The sequence below is a fragment of the Hylobates moloch genome, unplaced genomic scaffold (genome assembly GCF_009828535.3).
Source record: "Hylobates moloch isolate HMO894 unplaced genomic scaffold, HMol_V3 SCAFFOLD_1, whole genome shotgun sequence".
NCBI classification, from domain to species: domain Eukaryota; kingdom Metazoa; phylum Chordata; class Mammalia; order Primates; family Hylobatidae; genus Hylobates; species Hylobates moloch.
The window spans coordinates 188099327-188124057 of NW_026652276.1; the positions used below are offsets into that span (position 1 = coordinate 188099327).

The 24731-nt window shown below is 35.6% G+C and overlaps 1 protein-coding gene across 1 annotated transcript in view; it reads right to left on the reverse strand.

The window, feature by feature from the left end:
• COG5 (component of oligomeric golgi complex 5) overlaps positions 1-24731 on the reverse strand; it is a 379224-nt gene that overhangs the window by 59615 nt on the left and 294878 nt on the right. The window contains exons 15-17 of the mRNA XM_032761356.2: positions 11641-11751; positions 10104-10166; positions 1546-1649 (exon numbers count right to left, since the gene is read on the reverse strand). Coding sequence (XP_032617247.1) covers positions 1546-1649; positions 10104-10166; positions 11641-11751 — 278 coding nt within the window. The remainder of the gene's footprint in view (positions 1-1545; positions 1650-10103; positions 10167-11640; positions 11752-24731) is intronic.

Here is a 24731-nt window from a genome sequence, read left to right on the forward strand (position 1 = left end):
AGCAATCCCATTACTGGGTATATATCCAGAGGAATATAAATCATTCTACCATAAAAACATATGCATGCGCATGTTCATCGCAGCACTATTCACAATAGTAAAGACATGGAATCAACCTAAATGCCCATCAGTGACATACTGGATAAAGAAACTGTGGTAGATATACACCATGGAATACTATGCAGCCATAAAAATAACAGGATCATGTCTTTTGTGGGAACATGGATGGGGCTGGATGCTATTATCCTCAGCAACCTATAGCAGGAACAGAAAAACAAATACTACATGTTCTCACTTATAAGTAGGAGCTAAATAATGAGAACTTATGAACACAAAGAAGGAAACAACAGACACTGGGGTCTACTTGATGGGGGAGGGTGGGAAGAGGGAGAGGAGCAGAAATGATAACTACAGGGTACTGGGCTTAATACCTGGGTGATGAAATAATATGTACAACAAATCTCCATGACACGTGTTTACCTATGTAACAACCCTTCACATGTGCCCCCAAACCTAATATAAAAGTTAAAAAAAAAAAAAAAAAGAAACTTTGTAAATGAAATAATAATTTGAAAAAGTAGAGGACAGCGAAATAATCTATTTTTTTATAAATAGCTAAACTAGTAGAGGGAAATTTCATAAAACAGATATTCTTTCAAACAAGAATGTAAAGAGAAACAGGACTGCTCAAAAATAATAACTATGAACTTGGGAATATAAAATATATATCTACATATTAATATTTGAGTGTTTAGCTTTAATGTGGTTTTTTAAAAATCACAGCAAGCATTTGCAAATAACTATTCTAAATGCTCCATAGTTTTCTAATACACTGAACTAAAACCATTTTACTCTATTTTAAAAGATTTTTGTAAATATTGGATTAGGAACTATGATTGTTATTCTCAGGATACCTATGACATGGATGAGCAAGACACACATGAAACAGGTTTGGAATAGCACCACAGTGTTTGTGGCTAGGTGTGATGTGAGCAGATTAGATTGTCACATAACCTCCAAGGAAGAAAAATCAATCTTGGAGGAGGTTGGGCTGGAGCTTGCCAAGAGCCAAAGCAGGATTTGGACTAGCACAGTGGCAGAGGCAGGGCATTTTACACAAGGAATACCATGCCTATGCCAAGGGGTAACAAAGGGGCTGAAGCAGAGGGTATTTGTGAGAAGTAAGGAAAAAGACAAGCTTGGGAAGGGAAGAGGGTAAAAACTACCAAAAGTCCTGAAGTACCTGGCTAAGTCCCACAGACTCATTTTGTGTTTCAATAAGAAAGAAATGTATGTACATGTAATGTGATGCTGTTCATAAAGAAAGTTTTTAAAAAGAGGAGAGAAGTGATGAAAATGAGAACTGAAAAATTTTAATCTGTGAATGGCGCTCACAATGGGTAATGAAGGGGGCTGAAAAATAATGCCATCACAAAAGGAACAAGGCCCTGGATGGCAGGGGGGCAGCTTAGGGAGTACGCACAGAGGTGGGAATACAAAACAAAGGCAGTAAAAGTTATTAAAAATTTGGTTAAAAGTAATTACCCAGAAAAGTCTTCTTGATGCATGGTGATGATTATGGCCTCTATAGCATCTCCCACAGAAGTGAGTAAGGGTTGCACAGCATTTTCCATAAGAGCATGAATAGCCTGAAAAAAAAAAAAAAGGAAAGATAAAGAAGAGGCAACATTAAAGAAAAACAACCCAAAGAAATTTGAGACGTGAGAAACACCGTGACTAACAGTTTTCATATTATATCAAATGCAGACTAAGTTAACAGAAGTCTGCTCCTCTCCCTAACCACTGTCGGTAATGATTTTTAAAGCTTAAAATATGTGGAACATGGCACTAACAAATTTCAACACCCCCACTCTTCTTATTTTTTCCAAAAGGTTCAGTGGTTAAATAAGCCCATGAAAAAAGGAAGGCATATGCAAGAAGACGGTAGTTCCACTAATAAGGTAAAAGTCAAATGAACACATTTAAGTTTCACAAAAGAGTTAGGCAAGACCAAAAGTAATTAAGAATTGGAACAACATCATATGCTTTTAACCAGAGTGAATATAATAAACAGACATTGATTCTTTTTTTTTTTTTTTAACTATTAGGTTCAAGGGTACATGTGCAGATTTATTACACAGGAGTTTGTTGTGTCATGGGGATTTGTAGTATAGATTATTTCGTCACCCAGGCACTAAACCTAGTACCCAATAGTTATTTTTTTCTGCTCTTTCCCCTGCTCCCACCTTCTACCCTCAAGTAGGCTCCAGTACAATGTTTCTAATAGGGCACAACAGTTGGGCATTTCATGAATTAGGTTTCAGTTGAGAGTTCTACAGCAGTGATTCTCAACTGTGGGCAGTTTTGTTCTCCAGGAAACATTTGGTATTGCTTAAAGACATTTTTCATTGTCACAGTTGGGGATGGGGGTACAAGTTTGTTACTAGCATCTAGTAGGTAGAGGACAAAGATGCTGCTAAACATCTTACGGAATACAGAACAGCCCCTATAACAAAGAATTACCCAGCTCAAAATGTTGATAGTGCCATGGTTGGGAAACTGTTCAACAGGGACGTATAAATCATCATTTACTTGATGTAAAATCCTAGGTCTTAGTTATGGGCTTTTAGTGTGAAAATAATGACTGAGGCTCAAAACACGTAAAATCAAAAATGTAAATATATTATACACACTTCAAAGATAATGAAACATAATGAAGACAGTTTTGGCTCATACAAATGATCAAAATCAACGAGGAAAGGTAAAATATAGGACCTTTAATCATTAAATTCCTAATTTATAACCCTTAATCTCTGCTAAAAATAGACAATGTACAGGATTGTACGCATGTGTGTGTGTGCGTGTGTGTGTGTACATGTTTGCCCTCCATACAGGAGCTCAGAGTCTAGTGAGAATAGTTAAAACATTATGCAGGTTGAGTAACCCAAAATCCAAAATCTGAAAAGGTCCAGTGAGCACCTTCCTTTGAGCGTCATGTTGACACTCAAAAAGTTTTGGATTCCCAAGCACAGGAGTTTGGGAAAGCTGAGGCACCTGGGAAACCACAAGACATTCAGTGCAAATGGAGTATAAGTGCCTGGAAGAGACAGAGGCAGCAAGAGGTGTACTTTGTATAGGTTACTAACAAGTTAGGAATTTATCCTAAAGGTACCAGGAAACCAATGATGGGTTTTAAGCAATACACAAAATGTGGTTAATGATTTGGATTTAGGAAAAACCATGTTGGATAGTAAACTGGATAAATTAGACTACAAAAAGGAGTACAACTATAAGGCCACAGCAGTGGTACAGAGCTGCTGGAGAGTGAGAGAGGGAGCTTGAAAAGGAGAGAGCCTGAGAAGACCGCCTAATTTTATGTTTAAACTCGGCACGAGTCTTCAGCTAACTATCAACAATGCATGTGCAGAGCAAACTAAATGTGGCTTGCAGTTGAGGCTTAAAGAAGTGCACTGATTGAGGTGTGGCCAACTGAAGGTATGACAGTACACAGTTTGAGTATAACCAAGCTAACTGCCTATAAAGCAAAATCACTAACATGCTTATAAGAAATGAAAAAAAAACAAAAAAAACAAAATCCTGGTTCTACACAACATAACATTCACAGTGTTCAGGATTTATTCAAAATTACTACACATATAAAATGCTAGGAAATTTTATCAATTCTCAAGGGAAAAGACAATCAAGAGATGCTAACCCTGAGATGAACCAGACTCTAGAATTATCAGGCAAGAACCGCAATGAGGCAAGGAAAAATATGCTCACAATAAATAAAATAATAGGAAATCTCAGTAGAGTGAATGAAAATGTAAAAAAAAAAAAGGTATATTTAAACTTAAAAATTATAGTAGCTGAAATTGTAAAATTGATTGGATAGGCTTAGTAGAAGAATTATACGTAGAGATGACTGAGGAAAGAGTCAATGAACCTGAAGACAGAATTAACAGAAATCTCTCTGGAGAAAAGAAAAAATACTAAAAAATAATTAAACCTAAGAAACAACTGCAAAATGTCTAATATACTGGTAACTGGACTCCTGTAAGAAAAGAAAATAATGGGGCAGAGAGAGAATGAGGCAGCAAAACTACTTGGGGGGTGGGGAAAAGGCCTCACACTTCTCAAAATAATGAAAAGCATGAATTTACAGATTCAGGAAAATCAGCAGATCCCAAACAGGATAATTTGGATGAGAACTATGCCTAGGCACATCATAAACTGCTGAAAACCAAAGATAAACAGAAAATCTTGCAACTAGCCAAAAAAAAAAAAAGAAGATTACATACAAGGGAACTAATTTTAATAAGTAATGTCTTCTTATCAGAAAGCATAGAGGCCAGAAAACAGTGGAACATATTTTAAGTGTTAAGAGAAAAACATCTTTCAAACCCATATTTCTATTTTCTGTATAAATATCCTTCAAAGATGAAAGTGAAATACATTTCTGGCAAAAGAAAATTAGGAGTGTTCTTTGCCATCACACTCACAAGATAAAATTTAATTTAAACTCATCAGATTTTAAATGATGATTTAAAATAATCATTAAAAATCATCATTTGGCTGCTCTGCCTATGAAGTATCCATTCTTTTGTTTCTTTTCTTAATAAACTTGCTTTTACTTAAAAAAAGGTAAAACCATCAACATTTAATTCTGTTATCAGAATTAAATTAGAAATCAGTAACAAGATATATGCAGAACCCAAAAGTAATTTGACATTTTAAAAACACATTTCTAAATAATCCATGACCCAAATAAGAAATCACAAAGGAAATTAGAAAAATATTTCAAACTGAATGAAGACACAAGCATAACACAGAAAAATTGCAGTGCTTAGTGGAAAATCTACAACGTTAAATGCTTATTTGTGGGGAAAATGGTCTAAAATCAATGATGTAAAGTCTCAAATAAATCTTAAAAAATAGCAAAGAAAACTCACAAATCCAAAGATAAACAGAAAGTCTTGAAACTAGCAAAAAGTAGAAAATAAAAAAAAGATAAAAGCAGAAATCAATGAAATAGAAAACTCATAAAGCTAAAAGTTGTTTCACTGAAAAGATTAACACAGTTGCTAAACTCCTAGCTAGATTGATCGAGAAAAAAACAGGAAGAGAACACAAATCAACAATATCAAAAATGAAAAAGAGGTTATTCTTACAGGTCCTAAACACATCAAAAAGATAGTTAAGTGAGCTCAGCACAGTGGTTTATCCCTTTAGTCCCAGCCACTTCAAAGGCTCAGGCAGAAGGATCCCTTGAGCCCAGGAGTTCAAGGCTGTAGCACACCATAATCGTGCCAGTGAATATCCACTGCATTCCAGCCTGGGCAGCACAGTGGAACCCTGTCTTTAAACAAATAAGTCACAAAAGGATAGTAAGTATTACAGAGACTATTCTGACAAATTAGATAACTAAGATGAGTAGACAAATACCTTCAACGTCACAAAGTATCAAAGCTCATTCAAGAAGAATAGATAACACAAATAGCCCTTTCTCTATTAAATGAATTAAGGTGTAGTTATAAGCCTTTCTACAGAGAAAACTGCAGGCCTAGATAGCTTCACTGGTGAATTCTACTAAACACTTGAGGAGAAAAAAAAAACAAATTCTACACAAACTCTTTTAGGAAACAGAAGAGGAGGAAACACTTTCAAACTCAGTGAAGCCAGTATTAACTTGCTACCAAAACCAAATAAAGACATAGAAAATTTTATGACAATATTCCTTATGAATATAGACGTAAGTAAGCATCCTTAACAAAAATTAAGTAAACCAGTATCCAGGACTATGTAAAAGGATACATTAACTATCAAGGAATACATAAAAAGGGTAATACATCATGACTAAGGTTGGTTTGATATTTGAAAATAAATTACTATAATATGCTTCATTAGCAGAATAAAAGAGTAGAGCCACATGATTATTTCAATAGATGCAGAAAAAGCTATTTAATGAAACTCAACACCATTTATAATAAAAAATAGAAAACTAAGAATAGAAGGGAACTTGTTTAGTCTGACAAAGGCCTTCTATCAAAAACCTACAGCTAACATAATTATATCATTAACCTATAGCTAATACTATACTTAAAACAGTAAAATACTGAATGCTTTACCCCCAGGTCAGAAACAAGTAAATGCAGTCCATTCTTACCAGTTCTATTCAACACTGTACTGCAGATCCTGGACAGTGAAACAGGCATGGAAAAACAGGCATAAAGATCAGAAAGTAAGAAATAAAAATCTCTATTTGCATAAGATATGGTGGTTTACACAGAAAACTTTATTGCTGGGTGAGGTTTTCCACTTAGGAAAAATATGAAATAGGAAGAGAAGAGAGCATCTTGGGGAATGCCTTCATTTCAAGGATGGGTAGAAACTAACAACTAACAAGGAAACTGAGAAAGGAGATTAGATTATATTTCCTATGCTCTTTACAAAGCAGGGAAATATGTTATACATTTTAAAAAGATTTACCTAAAATAGTTAAAATTACAAAAATATTGGAGCCTCAGCAATCTGGAATATTCCTTTATATAGAACATCAAACCCACACAAAAAGGGAGAAAGAAGCATTGCCATATATAAATTTGGCAATGTAATCACTATCTGCACAAGACAAATCTCAGTAAAAAATGGATCAGAATTACTGGACCAAGGGGTTTAAATGGTACTTATATAGCTATGGTGGTTACAATGAAATAACTCTAAATGTATACTCAATATTAATTATGTCATTCATGACATATTAGACAATGCTTAGAATATGTGATGATGGAGACTCTGCATCTGCTCTCCACCCAAACCCTGCTCTGCTCGCTCTCCAACTTCACTCCTGCTCCTTTACTCTCACTCACTCTGCTCCAGTCACTCTGGCCTCCTGGCTGTTCTGTGACTATTACAAGCCTGTCCAATTCAGGGATCTATTCCTGGAACACTTGCCCCAGATGGCTGCTTGGCTCACTCCTTCAGTTCCTTCAGATTTTTGCTAAAATGTCTCTTGATTGGAAAGGCCTATATAAAATAGCACTTTCCTTCCATCCTCATTCTCTATCCTTTACTGTGCCCTATTTTTCATCATAGCACTTGTCGCCACTGGGCTCCTCACTACAATAAAAGCCCTACATGGGAAAGGACTTTATTTGTGACTTTCACTGTGTATCACTAATACTTCGCATATGACAGACAATAAATATTTTTGAATAAATAAAAAAGAATACATAATGATGAACCTCAAGCCTAAAATAACATTTAATTTTGGATAAAATCTCAAGGTAGAGAAGAAAGGACTGTTATATGTCTATATCTATATTTTTCAGTAAGTTAAACATGTTCTCACTCATAGGTGGGAGTTGAACAATGAGAACTCATGGACACAGGAAGGGGAACATCACACTCCGGGGACTGTTGTGGGGTTGGGGGAGGGGGGAGGGACAGCATTAGGAGATATACCTAATGTTAAATGACGAGTTAATGGGTGCAGGAAATCAACATGGCACATGGACACATATGTAACAAACCTGCACATTGTGCACATGTACCCTAAAACCTAAAGTATAAAAAAAAAAAAGTATGTTTAATATCTTCTCTATCAAATAAAATCAAGCAGATTTCTGGTTTGGGCTGCAGGCATTTATACATCATAACTTTCTACCTTGAATTCAAAGTGACTTATTAAATTTTCAACAATTTTATGAAATTCAACATTCCTTTTTATTCTAAGTCGGGTTTTTTTTTTTTTTACCTTTTACTTAATAAGTCATAACAGTTTTTTGTAAGACTTAAATAGCAAAGTTAAAACTTTCACTGAGTGTATTAATATGAGCAATGAAGTCTCTAACTGATGAGGCCACTGCAGGAGGGCCTTGTACTTATTGCTAGTCTTCTGTTATCCAGTTCATAAAGGCAAAATTGGTATGCCTTAGCAAAGTACAGACTCAGCTACACACAGCACTGGTCCTGGTAAGCAAACCTCAGAGTCACGGCTGCAGCCCAAGATTAGGGCAATTTTCCCTGCACTGACTCCAGCTAATATATTAAAAGAATAATCTTTGTTATCTGTTAAAAATAAAGATTCAGAGAAACTACCCTATACTGAAATACAGTCTATGAGTAATTTCTATTTTTAACTCTCCAAGTGATTTTTATCATCAAAGTGAAGGTGCTCTGTCTTAATCCAGAGAATGGACCTTCTGAAACTATGGGTTGTGTCTGACCATTAGAGGTCAAAACAATCAATTCAGTGGGTCACTATCGTAATGTTTTAAAAAGTAATAGACTAGCATAGAAAATATTAGAATGCGTACACAAAATAAGGATAAGTATTATTTTGTGAAACTTCTGTATCAATTATAAATGTGTATAGAAGTACACTTTATGCAATTACATATGTATGTATATATTTATAAATGCTTATGTATTATGTATGAGGGCACAAAGTAAAATATACTTATTTTGGGTAGTTATCAAAAAATGTTTGATAGTTACTGCTAGAAGAAAAAAATGTGGAATTATAGAAGAGTATCCATTCCCTGTCTGGAACCAAGAATGTTAAGACTTTAAGATTTGTTGTATTGACCTGATTTTATGATCATCAATACGTATGCCAACCTTACTAAAAGCAATTATTTTATTATGGAAAAATATTTTAAAGCACATTGGGGGAAAAAGGGATATACAGAAAACATACAAGTATACTTTTAATACATTGGGGGAAAATAGACTGTCTCCTTCTCTTACCCTCAATGAATCAAATCCATTCATATATGAATTTAGTGTCCTTACATTTTGGTGCCTGTTAAATCCTCATTCCCTGTAAATTCTAAAGCATTTGACTTTAGAAGCTCCCTTCCCCTTAGGATTTGTGACACAGTATTCTCCTAATTTTCTTCCTTCTTCTGATTGTCCTTTCCTTGTTTCCTCTTTTCTCTAAATATGTGTTTCTCCATAGGGTTTACTTGTAGACTTTCATCTCAATTTTAAAACTCTTCCTTAGAGATGTAAATCCAATCTAATAGTTGAAATTTATTACTTTTGTGTAGGTTTATTGTACCATTTTATAGATACAGAAACTAAGGCAAGAGAGATCTTATTTACTTGTTTGAGGTCATATAGCTGGTTAAATAGCTCAGATAGGATTCATATACAGGTAGTTTGGCTCCAGAGTCTATGCTTTATGGCCTTAGTTACTTACTCACCAAGTACTAAATAAATATTTCGCAAATAAAGGAATGATGGTGGCAAGGTGTAGTAGACATAACTCTTTAGAGTTAATGAGGTCTGCATTTACTAGCGATATGACTTTGAGCAAGATATTATTTCTAAGATATATAAAGTGGGAATACAAATACATAACTTGAAGGGTTGTAGTAATATTTCAAAATGTGCCTCTCTAGTACTGTTGATAATATGCTTGTTTTTAAAAGAGATAACTGTCAACTACATATGGCTCTGAGTCTCATACCATTATTTTTTATGAAATTCCCTAAATAATAGAAAGGGGGTATACTTATGTTTGTATATAAAAAATAAGAATATATTCTGGTTTTATGCCTCAGTTTAAAGTAGGGTTTCTCAACCTTGGCATTACTGACATTTTGGACTGGGAAATTCTATTATGAGAGAGGGGTGGGTATTGTCCTATGCATTGCAAGATGTTCAGCAAAATCCTTGGCTTCTACTCACTAGATGCCAGTAGCATCTCCACCTTGTCATGACAATCCAGAATGTCTCCAGATGCGGTCAAATGTCACCTAGGGGACAAAATGATTCTGCTGGAGAACCACTGCTTTACTGGAATAATACTGGGTTGTACTGCCATTAGATAAATACAGGTAGGACCTTTGCTTCCATGTACACAACTGTCATAAGTAGAACACAATCTGTAGACACCAAAAGAGTCTATTTTTAAATTCTAGAAAACATAAACACACTTGTTATCTATTCTCTTTAGGGTAATTATCAACATGCTACTTTTGTATATATAGAGGATTCTGAATTATTATAAAATGTGACATGACACTGCCCACTCAGCAAAACAAATAATCCTAAAACCACTTTGATGTATAGAGTCAAAGATTAAATTCTTTTACCTTTAGAGCTGAAATTATAGTTTGCTCAGCTGCCAGTGGGAATGAGCTCTGACTGGAAACAACCTAGAACAAGGTTTTGATCCCATTATAGTTTTGCTTAAGTCTATTTCTGTAAATACTAATTTTGATCATAGCATAATAAAGCTGTTTCCACAAAGTATATATACAATGTTATCATTGCTTTATAGTAATATCTTATACATGATTTTAAAAATCTGTATTTATTAAGATAGGTTGAAAAATAATTTTGTGTATAAAGCAAACACATACTTCAAATAACATTAATAAATACTAAGAGCTAGGTTTCCTTTATTCGTGTTACATAGGTTTTAATTATAAAGTTTTAACTTGAAAAGGTCAGAATAAAGCCATATTTACACATTTCTTTCACTCACGTCTTTAGGCTGACTCTGATTTCCAACAAGTCTTTAAAATAAAAATGTCAGCATTTCAATTTTTACAAATCAATACAAACATCATGAAAATTTTGAAAATATCAATAAAGACATTTAAAGCAGGCTAGATAGAACACAATCTTTCCTTGCTTGTGGTGCTTTGGAGTAATGATTAAAGAAAATGGAAAATACATCATTTAGTGTTTTTTAATAATTTTTACCCTTCTGAGATTTACCTGTTAATAACTCTTTAACATGTATTTTGTTTAGTGTGTAAAATACACATTTTTAGAAACCCCAATTAATAAAAGGACTTGTTAAAATCTTTAAATAAGTGAGTAACAGTCACCTAGAATTATTCTAAAACACAATCTAGTATATTAAAGCTCATACTATAAATCAAGTTTTCAAGAACATTATTTAACCATTAGCTTTCTTCAGGTCTTCTAAATTATTATCTTCCTATTTATAAAATATTTCAAAAATGACCTATAGAGAATAATTAAGCACAAGCTACTCCAGAGTCACAGATGGACTTGAAAGTGTTGCTTTTTTAGTAATTAACAATACAGTTCACCTTAGACATAATATATGGAGACAAACAAGGTTCAGCCATTTCTTTTAAATGCCTAGTAGAAAAATAGCAAAATGAATACACGTTATCTATGTGTAAGCAGTCATCAGTGATTTTATTATAAAAATTCAGTTTTTAATACAGCTCCTCCCTGACTTTTTAATGCAAAGATATTAATAGAACATTTTTGACATGTTGGAGGGCTTCAGCATTCTTATTGTCATTAGCTTTGCTATAATTTACTACCATCCACACTGTATCAAATTACATGTTTCAATAAGTATGAAATATGTATGATTTGTCCTCCAATAATTTGCTCAATAAACTTAATTAACTTGAGGAGCTACAGTTCATGTGTTTTAAACTGAATGTACAAACAAAAAGTCATACAAACAATGAAGGCCAGAATCAAAGACTGTTTAAAAGAGTTAACTCCTTAGTTTATTTTATAATCATCACATTTTCATTGTATTCTTTTCCAAAGTACTAAATAACAATTTGTAAACTGTCCAAATTTGAGGCAAGAAGAATTTAAAATTAAGTAAAAAAAACTTAATAAAATAGTTACCTTTGTTACTGATTGGTGCAACTTATACAATGAATTCACTACTGCCACATTTCTTCTCTGTCCTTCAGTAAGAGGCCCAATCACCTGACTTGCATCTCCTTGTGTGGAGAGCTGTAAGAATTCAATATCAAAAGAATGTGTCAAAATGATAATTCTCTCTCTCTCTCTCTCTCACACACACACACACACACACACACACACACACACACACACACACACACAATTTCTTTAACCGGGGAGAAGTTCATGCCCTTCTGACAAAGAGAATGTTAACTGGAAATATTCAGGTCAAGTTAAAGCTTTGGACTTGAGGTAAAGCCAGCAATCTGTGTAGGGAAAACACCATGGATGTGGAAGCACAATTGGTCTTGCACGGGAAGAACAGCTCCATTAATACTTCACAGCTGATGGACTCTTGAGGCAGGTGTGACCCAAATGCCCCATGTGTGCTATTATTATTTTGATATAATAACATAGTAATCCTAAGGAATACCTTCTGGCAACTGCCAGTTGGGCTCTTTCTATTCAAATGCTCAGAAATAAGCCCGCAAAAAAAGGGAGGAGGAAAGGAGAGAAGAGAGAGAGGGGAAGGAGGGGGAAAGGGGATGGCTAGAGAGAGAAATAAATAAAAATAAACCTAAATCTCATGTATATTTGACAGGCATCCTAATACACTAATGAAATGAATCGTGCAAAGAGGGTATTACTATGATTTTTTATAGATTAAAAAAAGCCCAAAATTATAATGTGTATAGATGATCAATAGAAGTGGTATTAAAAACTTTCTACACTTGACCTTTAATTTACTTCTAAATTCATGAGTTTTATGGAAAGGGACATGGAATGCTTTATTGAGTTAATCTCCTAACTGTCATGGTTCAAATTTAAGAAAAAAATTTATCAACCATTCTCATATTGATCAGATTTTAACTCAATCCTTTATTACAATTATTATTTAAAGATAAATTAAACTTGATCAGGACATAGAAAGCATAACCAGGTTAAACAACTCCAATTTATTTTGACTTTCCTCATGGACATAGATAATCACAATTGCAATCAAGCTGTGTTCTAAGGTGGCGGCATGAAAATATATTTATTTTCCTGTAGAACTATGTTAAAAAGGCGAAAGATTTATACGATCTGATGTTAAAAAGATAATACTTAGGCACTTAGAAGAGCCCACAAAATGCAACTTAATCAATAGTGTAGTGAACTAATACTAACAGAAGCTCTGACCTCCCAAGAGAAAGCAAATGATGGGCTCTGTGCCAAGGTGAGGAGGGGGAGAGGCTCCTGAATAAGGCACTCTGGAGGTGTAAGTGGCCATGGTGAGTGGCATCAGTGGGTATGGGAGACTCGGGGCAGGAGGAGTCAAATGCTAAACATACATCTGACTATAATGGCCATTTAAAAGTTACAAGCTCTAGCTTTACAATTTTAAAAATCCAGTCTCTCTTACTTCTCTTGAGATTCTCTCCAATCAATTTTGAAGAACAAAGAAATGGGAAAGGGGAAGAATTTTTATGTTATTTTATTTCAATTTGTTTTGTGTGTTCAGTATTTAATGAGGAGATATGCTTGCTGCTAGAAAAGGGTGGAGATCCTTTATTATTGAGGACTGATCATATTTTGGGGGTTTCAAAGTGTAGACAGGTCCAAGTCACACCCACTAGGATGCTATAATGAGGAAGACAGGTAATAACAAATGCTGGCCAGGATGTAGAAAAACTGAACCCTCATACGTTGCTGGTGGGAATGTAAAATTGGAGGAGCTGCTTGGAAACAATCTGGTCTTTCCTCAAAGGTAGATACAGAGTGACCATGTGACACAGCAGTTCAACTCCTAGTGATATACATATATATGAGAAATAAAAACATATTTACACAAAAATCTGTACACAAATATTCATAGCAGCATTTATTCATAATAATAAGAAAATAGAAACAACCCAAATGTCAACCAACTGACAAAATGTAGAATATCCATGCAATGGAACATTACTTAGCAACACAAAGGAATAAAGTTCTGATACATACTACAACATAGTTGAATTCTGAAAACATTATTCTACGTGAAAAAACCAACCACAAAAGCCACATATTAAATGGTTACATTTATATGAAATATCCAGATTAGGCAAATCTACATGGGCAAAAGTCGATTGGAAATTGCAGTGGGGCAGTGGGGTATATGAGAAGTGACTGCTAACTGGTATGAGGTTGCTTATTAGGGTGATGAAATGTTCTAAAATTGACTGTGAATATGCTAAAAACCATTGACTTGTACACTTTAATGGGTGAGTTATATGACATGTGAATTATATCTTAATAAAACTGTTTTTTAAGAAAGCATAGAAAGAATCCCAGGATTCCAAGGTTATCGACTGATGCTCTGAGAACCTTGTGAAAATGAAGGTTAAGAGAAGATGACTTAAGTTCAAAAGACCTATAAAGCTAGGTAAAAAGTTGTAGTTTTGGGTACAAAACATTATTGATATAAAAGAACTAAAAATGAAACGTCATCATGCCAAAAACAAAGAACAAAATAAAAATATCAAAGTGAAAATGTAAGTTTCCAAAAGATTGGAGATGTAAATAATCTGTTGCTTATCCTGATTTTACCACACAGAATATAATCAGTCCAAGTCCAATACCCAGCTAAGTGGATGACCTTGTGTCTCTCTCCAACACCACTCTTGTCATAGTTTTGTTTTGTTTTTTTTTTTTTAGGAAATATAGTCTCCCCTCATTATACAAGGAGGATTGGTTCCAGGACCATAACACCCACCCCCCACCTAAATCCATGCATATTCAAGTCCCATGGTGGGCCCTGAGGAACCTGCGTACAGGAAAAGTTGGCTCTCTATATATACAGGTTTTATATCCCGTGAATATGGTATTTTTGATCTGCCTTTGGTTGAAAAAAATCTGTGTATAAGTGGACCCATGCAACTGTAATCTCAAATTTACAGGAAGTTACAAAAATAAAAACAGTACAAGGAATACTGTATGTTCTCTATCTGGATTTACTGATCATTACATTTTATCCTGTTTGCTTTATCATTTGTATTCTCTCTGTCACATACAGGAATGTGCATAATTTTTTTTCTGAGTTATACACACATTATGGCCCTTTACCCCTAAATATTTCAATGTGTGTATTTTCTAATAAGGATATTTTCTTACAAAACCACAGTTGCTATCAACTTCACAGATTTACATTGATGAAATACTTTTATCTGGAATCAGCCATGTCTCCAACGAGTTCTGGTTCCTTTTAGTGGAAAATGGAATTAGAGACAAAGATCTGGGCACTAGGTTTGCTCATTGCTGTTGACCCTGCAATACTTCTTGATTAAATCAATATTCAAATAGATGATCCTTCCAATACAACGGACTCTCAGTTCCTTGTCCTCTTCTCCTTCAACAATCTTACTGTTCACTCCAACTCATTTATCTTCTTCCATGGTCACACTCTATAATCTTGCCATTATAATGACTGAACTCTCTCGAATCTGAGTTCAAGTACGCTACTCTCAGGCTGCCATTTCAAATATTTCCCTTTGATTTTATTTATTTTTAATTTTAATTTCTGTGAGTACATAGTAGGTAGATACATATTTATGCTTCTCTTTGATTTTTTTTTTAAGACAGGCTCTCTCTCTGTCACCCAAACTGGAGGACAGTGGCATGTTCTCGGCTCATTGCAACCTTCACCTACTGGGTTCAAGTGATTCTTGTGCCTCAGCCTCCTGGGTAGCTGGGATTACAGTCATGTGTCACCATGCCTGGCTAATTTTTGTATTTTTAGTAGAGATGGGGTTTTGCCATGTTAGCTAGGCTGGTCTCAAATTCCTGGCCTCAAGTGATCCACCTGCCTCAGACTCCCAACATGCTGGGATTACAGGCATGAGCCACCACACCGGCCGTCCCTTTGATTCTAATTCCAATAATTCAGCAACCCCTTGAGACCTCCCAAATGCACCACCTTCTCATTCTATCTCACAGGAGTCCCTGATACCCATTTCTTTACTTCCTTCCTTTCTGGATTAGATTATGTGATTCATTAAAATCAATTTCAGCAGTGAGTGATATCTTTTCAGCAGTGAGCGGTATCTTGAGAGGAATTGGGATCCAGTGCAACTGTGGAGATACTGGCCTTAAACTGGGGTCTGGAGAGTTCATTAGTTTTCAGAGAGCAAGCGGGGCAGGGTATTAAGAATACATATATTCATGGTCACTTAGGAAAATTCTAGTCCTGGGTGAAACCAAGTCAATGCCTGAGTGTGAGAAGCTGAATGAGCTTCTCACTGGTTGGACTTTAAATCATGATCACTAAACCAAGGTGGGTTCTTGGTGTTGCCTGTCAATACTGTTAAATATCCCATTCATGCTCCTAAGCCCCTAGGAGATTGTTCCTTGCTTTCTCCTCATTTCTCTAATCTCCAACACCTCCTTCCCTCCTCGTTACTCTCAGTTGATGACTTTGCTGTATATTTCCCTGAAAAAATAGAAGCAATCAGAAAACTCCTGTTCCCAGAATGTCTGCTGTCCCTACCACTTGCTAGCTGAGTGACTTGTAGCTTCAATTTCTTAATCTGTAACATGGAACTAATAATAGTTTATACCAAAGTATGCTATATAAACTGTAAAATGCCTTAAAAATGATAATACCACATATTTCTATCTCCAGACAATTCTATGTCTTATTCGTATTTTCTTTTCACTTTTCCTTTGCTTGGTTCCTTCCCTCAACCTCTAGTCTATCTCAGTACTGGCTAGAGACCAAAGGAACAGATTAGCATTTAGGAATGAGAACCAAATGCCAGTGAAGCTGCCTGGAGTTACAGAGTAGGTTTTGCTCCATTTGGGTTGTGGTAACAAAGCATCTTGTATAAAGTAGGCACCTCAACTACTTCATAATCCTCCACCCATCTTCAGCCACTTTAACCTTTACTATCTCAAGCCATTTCCTGTAAGCTCCTTAAAACTGACATCACTAATTCATGTACATGTTCAGCAAGGCGTCTCAAAGTAGAAGATGCTTATTACATATGGTTGTTTTTTCAAAGCCTATCTTATTTGAGATGAATAAAATTGTACCAAGGTGCAAAAATACAGCTTTGGCTGTAAAGCACTGAGAATGAGGGAACTAGAAAAGTGGGAGCAATAAGAGATTCAACATTGTAAAACAGGAGAAATGTACCTACTGGTTAATCATGTTACACTATTCCAATACAATCTGGAAAGATGTTAGAAACAAAAAGAGTTGCATGAGTTTATTTTTAAAACACACACACAAACACACGCATGTGCACACACACACAAGGAATGAGGGAATCCAAATGCTAAACAAATCCTTAAATAAAAATTAAAATAATTATGTGCAAATGACAAGATGAACTATTTTTTAAAATTTAATTATCTGAACAAAATATTCTTCAGAAATTCTAATTCCGTACATCTGCTCATTAGGAACAGCACGTGAATTCAATGTGTGAGAAACAACTGATGAGACTAGATAACTGAAACAATAAATTACATAGTTATAATAACATGAAGAATGTTTTTATATAACTGTTAATCTGCAGATGAAATGACCAAAATCTCCCTAATCATCATGCTTGAGGACTAAAACTAAAAGAAATAAAACTGAAAATTCAAGGGATGAGTTGGATGACAACTTTAAGTTTCTATTAAGAAAATCTAAAAATTATTTGTGGGGAGTTATAAAGTTGATGACTCCGAAAAATGTCTAAAAAGAACAAAATAATGTATTATAGATTACTTATAAATTACAAAAGGGTAAGTAAGTTACTTTCCAGACACTATGGAAACACTTCTAGTGGTCTATTTATGCCCACTCCCATGCATATAGGAGACATCAACAATCAATTGTGGCCCTGTTATGGTCTCTCAACATTGCACTCCAGGCAGTGACTACAAATCTCTAAGACTTGACCCAGGGCATAAAATCTATTAGCAATTCCTGATCTACATCATATCAGTTTTTTAGATATACAGTTCAATGATCCTCTAGGTCACGAGATACTAAGGAGCAATATATTCCAAGAGCCTCAAAATTGCCATACCCTTATATATGTAAGAAAATATTGTAAGAAATATATCGTAAAAGAAATCCAGACAATGGAGCGAGACACGGTGGCTCATACCTGTAATCCCAGCCCTTTGGAGGCTGAGGCAGGAGGATCGCTTGAGCCCAGGAGTTTGAGACCAGCCTGGGTAAAACATGGCAAAATCCCATCTCTACAAAAAATACAAAAATTAGCTGGGTGTGGTGGTGCGCGCCTGTAGGTCCCAGCTACTTGCGAGGCTAAGGTGTGAGGATGGTGTGAGCCCAGGAGGCAGAGATTGCTGTGAGTCAAGATCACGCCACTGCACTCCAGCCTGAGTGACAGAGCCAGATCCTGTCTCAAAACAACAAAAACCAAAAACGAACCCCAGAAAATGTATCATAAGAAAATAATACGGAAAAGTTTATACACAAAGATTATATTTAAAAAACTGAGAAATCAGAAAACCCTACATGTCTAAGAATAAGGGAATGGTTGGGTCTATTAGGCAATTCACATGATGGAACAAACAATGAAAGTAGCTAAAGTTATACTGTTAACTGTAAAAAAAGAAAGCAGATATGTCTATGCAGCAGTTTGCTTTCACAAAAAGACTGGAAAAAAAAAGCAAAAATGTAAAGAAATAGTATGAAGCATTACATATAGAGGAAGATTAGTAAAATACTAGCAAAAGGCACTGTGGAATTCCATAAAGTATCTAAAAGGTTTACTTGTAGAATATACTTAGAAATTGTTATACAATATAATTTCATAAATTCTAAACATTAAAAGGATACAATCTCCATCTCTGAAAGATTTAAGATAATATAACAAGATAAACTGCTTTGGTTATTGTTTACTTGACCAAAGGAAGGATTTGGGGAAAGATAATCTCACCAAGGTACTTTTTAATCTACTGATCTGTGACACAGACAAAAATAATTAATTTTTATTTTATTTTTTGAGACAGGGTCTCCCTCTGTCTCGCAGGCTGAAGTGCACTGGCATGATCATGATTCACCGCAGCCTCGACCTCCTGATCAAGTGATCCTCCCATCTCAGCTTCCCAAGTAGCTGGGACCACAGGCATATACCACCATGGCCAGCTAATTTTTTAATTTTCTGTAGAGACAGGGTCCACTTTTTGCCCTCACTGGTCTCAAACTCTTGGGCTCAAGAAGTCACCTTTGGGATATTCCAAAGATTACAGGTGTGAGCCACTGCACTCAGCCTTAATTTTTATTCATGTTTATTTTTCAAATGCTTTTATCATAGATTACCTGGTTCAGATTAAGGAATATAAGAGTTATAATTAAATATCACTTAGTTTATTATAACATGTCAATTATCCTATAAAAATGTAAAATTATATGTTTAAATATGTAAGTGCTCACAATTAAATTATCAAAGATCCTTCAGGCCAAATATAGTTTGTATAGGCTGGGCATGGTGGCTCATGCCTGTAATGCCAGCACTTTAGGAGGCTGGAGTGGGAGGATTGCTTGAGCTCAGGAGTTTGAGACCAACCTGAGCAACATAGTGAGACCTTGTCTCTACAAAAAATGAAAAAATTAGCTGGGCATAGTGTTTCTTGACTATGGTCCCAGGTCCTCAGGAGGCTGAGGCAGGATTTTTTGACCCCAGGAGGTCAAGGCTGCAGTGAGCTGTGACTATATCACTGCACTCCAGCCTGGGTGACAGACCCTGTCTCCAAATAATAATAATACACACACACACACACACACACACACACACACACAGTGTGTGAGAGAGTTTGTAATACATTACAAATTATATTTTATGTGGAATCCAGGGTTAGGGTATGTTTTTGAAAATGTATAGTGAAGGACAAACCTGTAGGTTTACACAGCAATTTGTCACTTTCCCAGCACATCAATCTAACTAAATTTTGATAATAAACGAAACTAATTTTCTTGACTGCTAAAACTATCAGAAAATATTTTCAAGAAAATATTCTCACAGCGTATGTCATACTTTTCTGGTTTCATAAATAAGATAAACAGAACATGTACCTGAAGAAGGCAAATTCTACTTAGGTTAACCATTGTAAATGTTCACAAGTGTTTGAGCAATGTTTTTATGCTGTTAAATCTCTTCTCTGCTTTTAGTGACTTTATCCAAGCTTAGTAGGGTATACATAGCTGCATTCCCCTTCATTCATTAAACAAACTTAGATTACTACCTCTTTTAATATTTGGTGTTTCCTATTCTTCTTTAAATTTTGGTGATTTTACGAGTCCTTCCCTTATTCCTAAGGTGTAAACTTTCTCTTTTTTGATCTTTTTTTGATATTCTTCCCTCATCTTGGTCTAACTTGCTTTGAAGTGGGAAACCAGAGGACTAACCATGTTAAAGCCGGGAGACTTTCCTATGAGTTATGTGTGTGTGCTTTAGTATATGGACACTGTAACATCAATTCTAGCAGTTCAGAGAAGGATTTCATTGCCTTCTTGGTTCTTAGTTATATCCCGGACTGTTAAATTTATCAAATATTTGACAACTTAATTTTAAAAAGAGGTTTTTAAATAGCTATTTACAAAATAAAGACAGGTATAATTGAACCATAGAACAGATTCAATGGTAATGTTGTATCTTAACATCAGGCTAAATCTTCACACAAATCTGTTATTAAAGAGATGATAGCTTGAGATGGGATCCAGTTTGAACAGTTTATAACCAAAAAGTAAGAAACAAAATCATGTCTTGTTTACGCATGAGAGATGCGCATGAACAACACACAGGAATAAAATACAGCTTTGTAACTCAAAGCTCTGTTGCTCAAACACCACCAATTCCTACTACACAAAGCCCCTTTCTCAACCTAACTTTCTCATTAACCTTCTCTAGATTTCCCATGCTCCTGTCAAAATCTCCACCTGGCAATACAGGGGATAAGAAATGCAAACACAATTTGCTAAGAATGAAATCATCTAATCAAATCTATTATCCTCTCTAAGAGCTTTTCTTCTTCCTGAAAGGGTCTTAAGCTTTTGAACAGCAGATAGAATTTCTACCTACCCATGACCTAAACACTGGCCTTATTAATTAAATTTAGAGTCATAAGTCTGCATATTTTTAATTATTTGAAAAAGAAAGAACTGTTCACTTTCAGGTATGCTGAGCTTTTCCCACTTTCCACTAATGAATACTGTTAGTAATTTATTAACAACTTAAACAATCCTTCATATCTACATGAAATGTAGAGAATAAGGCTTCTTTGATTTATAGTAATTTGATTATAGTACAAACTAAACTTCAAACTACAGAATTTCAAAAAAGAATGACAGTTTATTACTTTGAGGGATACAGAATAACTAAAATCCCAGCTTCCTAGTATTAAGGCCTAATTAATCAATACAATTTAAAAAAAATAATTGGGGTAAGGGCCTGGCATGGTGGCTTACACCTGTAATCCCAGCACTTTGGGAGGTTGAGGTGGGAGGATTGCTTGAGGCCAGGAGTTCAAGACCAGCCTGAACAACATAGTGAGATCCCCACCCCTATTTTTAAGAAATAATTTAAAAAATGTAATTAAATCTATAATCTTACATGCATTATTACTTTTCGTAATAAGAAATTCTTTTTGTTGTTTTTTTGAGACGGAGTTTCGCTCTTGTTGCCCAGGCTGAAGTGCAATGGCACGATCTTGGCTCACTGCAACCTCTGCCTCCCAGGTTCAAGCGATTCTCTTGCCTCAGCCTCCTTAGTAGCTGAGATTACAGGCATATACCACCACGCCTGGCTAATTTTGTAGTTTTAGCACAGACAGGGTTTCTCCATGTTGGTCAAGCTGGTCTCGAACTCCCCAACTCAGGTGATCCGCCTGCCTCAGCCTCCCAAAGTGCAGGGATTACAGGCGTGAGCCACTGCGCCTGGCCTAAGAAATTCTTTATATATAGTCCAACAATAATATTCAGTTCAGCTAAAGTCCTAATAATAAAAAAGTGTATTAATGAACTCCAAGTTAATTAGGTTCTTTCTGTATATTGGTTTTAATATTAATGTTTATAATGTAAAACCAGGAAAAAAGGTTCATTACCTGATTGAAAGCAGGAATTCAGTTTGCAAAACATGTCACTATTTTATTTGTCATTCTATGATTGTGTTTGCCATAAATGGCTATAACTGTTTGAGAAAGCATCTCAAGAGAAGTAGTTTTAAAGGATGTAATTCCAATGTGGCTTGACTGACCCTCTTCCCCACCACAGTCTCTCATTTTGATAGTGGATTTGTCCATTTCTCTCTATAATTCTATCCACTTGTGCTTTATTAGTCTGAGGCTGTCTTGTAAGGTGTATCATAATTCTTTGCCTTCCTAGTAAATTGTTCCTTTTCTCAATATGTGACCTTCACAATCCCTAATTATGCGTTTTGACTTAAAGTCTATTCTGTCTAATGTTAATATCGTTATGTCAGCATTCTTCTGATTAGTATTTGCCTGAAATATTTTTTCTCCATTCCTTTACTTTCATCCCTTATCTGTCCTTGTATTTTAGGTATGTCACACAAAGGTGAATTCAGCCATTGATTCTATGCAAATTGAAAAGTGGCAGTGGCCAGTTTAGTATATTTATATTTATTGTGATCAGTGATGTACATGTTGGAATTATTTTACTACCTTATTATAAACTTTCTCTTATTTGTCATGATTCAATTTTTGCTTCTTTTGTTTCTGTATATTTTTCAGCCTTTTACTCAACTGATAGTTTCCTTTTTTACCCTTTTCCATTAACTTAATTCTAAGTTATATATTCTATTTCTATTCTTTCAGTAGTCATAATTAAATTGTTAATATTATATTCAATTTAGGCCAGGCACGGTGGCTCATGCCTGTAATCCCAGCACTTTGGGAGGCCGAGGCAGGGGGATCACGAGGTCACGAGATTGAGACCATCCTGGCTAACTTGGTGATACCCCGTCTCTACTAAAAATACAAAAAATTAGCCGGGTGTGGTGGCGGATGCCTGTAGTCCCAGCTACTCGGGAGGCTGAGGCAGGACAATGGCGTGAACCCGGGAGGTGGAGCTTGCAGTGAGCCGAGATTGTGCCACTGCACTCCAGCCTGGGTGACAAAGCAAGACTCTGTCTCAAAAAAAAAAAAAAAAAATATATTCAACTTAAGTGAATTTATCTATGGCTTTACAATCCTTCTGAACAATGACATGCATTTTAAAACGCTTTAAAATCCATCACTCTTTCCTCATTTTATACCTTAATGTGGACTTGTATTTTAGTTCCATCTTACTTCTATGTTCCATATTAGTCACTATTATTTCTTATTTTATGCAATTAAAGATTAGATTTACCTACATGTTTATCAATGTTTTGTGCTTGCTACTTACTATTACTTCCTGCATTCTAATCCTTCCTTTTTGCATTAGATTTCCTCCTTCTGCATTCAACCATTAAATAGCTTCCCTCTCATTCTGAGTGAAGGCCAAAGCCCTTACTATAGCCTGCTAGAGCTGGCAGGATCTAGGATTAAGGTTACATAGTTTCAAGGATGTCAGACTGGGTCACAAGGAATTCTGGAAAAGCAAGAGCACTTAATCAGTTTTAAGTCTGTCAGTATTCAAGAGTCCAGGCTGATAAGCAAGAGGATCTGGAGTTGAAGGTATCACTTTATGGCGGTATAACCAAAGTCCAGAACACACAATGCTTCAGTAATTGCCAGGCTGCTATTGCCTTTTTAGGCACTTGGACTTGCCTCTTCAGTCCCATTCATTGTGATCAGTCCCTCTGAATACTAATCAAATTATTCCTTCTTGTAAAATCTTGCATATGGTAAAAATTGAAACAGAACTGATAGGCATAAAATTTTTCAAAAAGTTCTCTCTCCGGTTCTTAGCAAAGATAGTACTCACATGTGCTTTTTTTTTTTTTTTTTTTTTGAGACAGGATCTCCTTCTATTACTCTGGCTGGAGTGCAGTGGCCACGATCTTGGTTTGCTACAGCCTCCACCTTCTGGGCTCGAGTGATCCTTCCTGCCTCAGCTTCCCAAGTATCTGGGACATCAGATATGTGCCACCACATCCTGCTAATTTTGGTATTTCAGTAGAGATGGGGTTTCGCATGTTGCCCAAGCTGGTCTTGAACTCCATGGCTCAAGCGATCCACCTGCCTTGGCCTCTCACAGTGCTGGGATTACAGGCGTGAGCCATGTCACCCAGCCTCACATATGTTTTGAATTACCAAAAGTGAACATAAAAAATCTAGACCCAAGAAAAGAAAGATGTTACACACACACACACACACACACACACACACACACACCCCTTTACTCCTTCATTTTCTCCAAACTTCCAAAATATATACTACATTTAGTTTTGGTAATGTTATTTTAGGCAGTTGATGTTTAAACTGGAGAAAAGTGGCTGTTTGGTAAAATTAATTGTTCACTGTGAATTTTAATATACTGTGACTGTATACGTGTGGGACTGTTTCTCTTTCAATCTTCCATTTTTCTATACTTGTGCTAATACTTTATACTTCATTATCTTAACTAGAACTTTTTTTTTTTTTGTAGAGATGGGATCTCACTCAATTACCCAGGCTGTTCTCTAACTCTTGATCTCAAGTGATTCTCCCTCCTCAGCCTCCCGAAGTTTGCTGGGATTTATAGGCGTGAGACACCACACCTGGCCTTTACTATAACTTTATGGGTCTTCTTATCTAGTAGAGCAAATCGCTCTGCATTGTTCCTCTTCTTAAAAAAAACTGTCTTGATTGCCAGGTGTGGTAACTCATGCCTGAAATCTCAGCTACTAGGGAGGCTGAGGCAGAAGGATCCCTTGAGCCCAGGAGTTCCAGGCTGCAGTGAGCAAGGACCACGACATTGCATCTCGCCTGGGGCAACAGAGCAAGACTCCATCTCCTGAAACAAGTGTCTTGGTTATTCTTGACACTTCTGCATTTCCATAAAAATTTAACAATCAATTGATCAAATTTTTTTAAAGTTAGAATTTTTATTGGAATTACATCAAATCTATAGA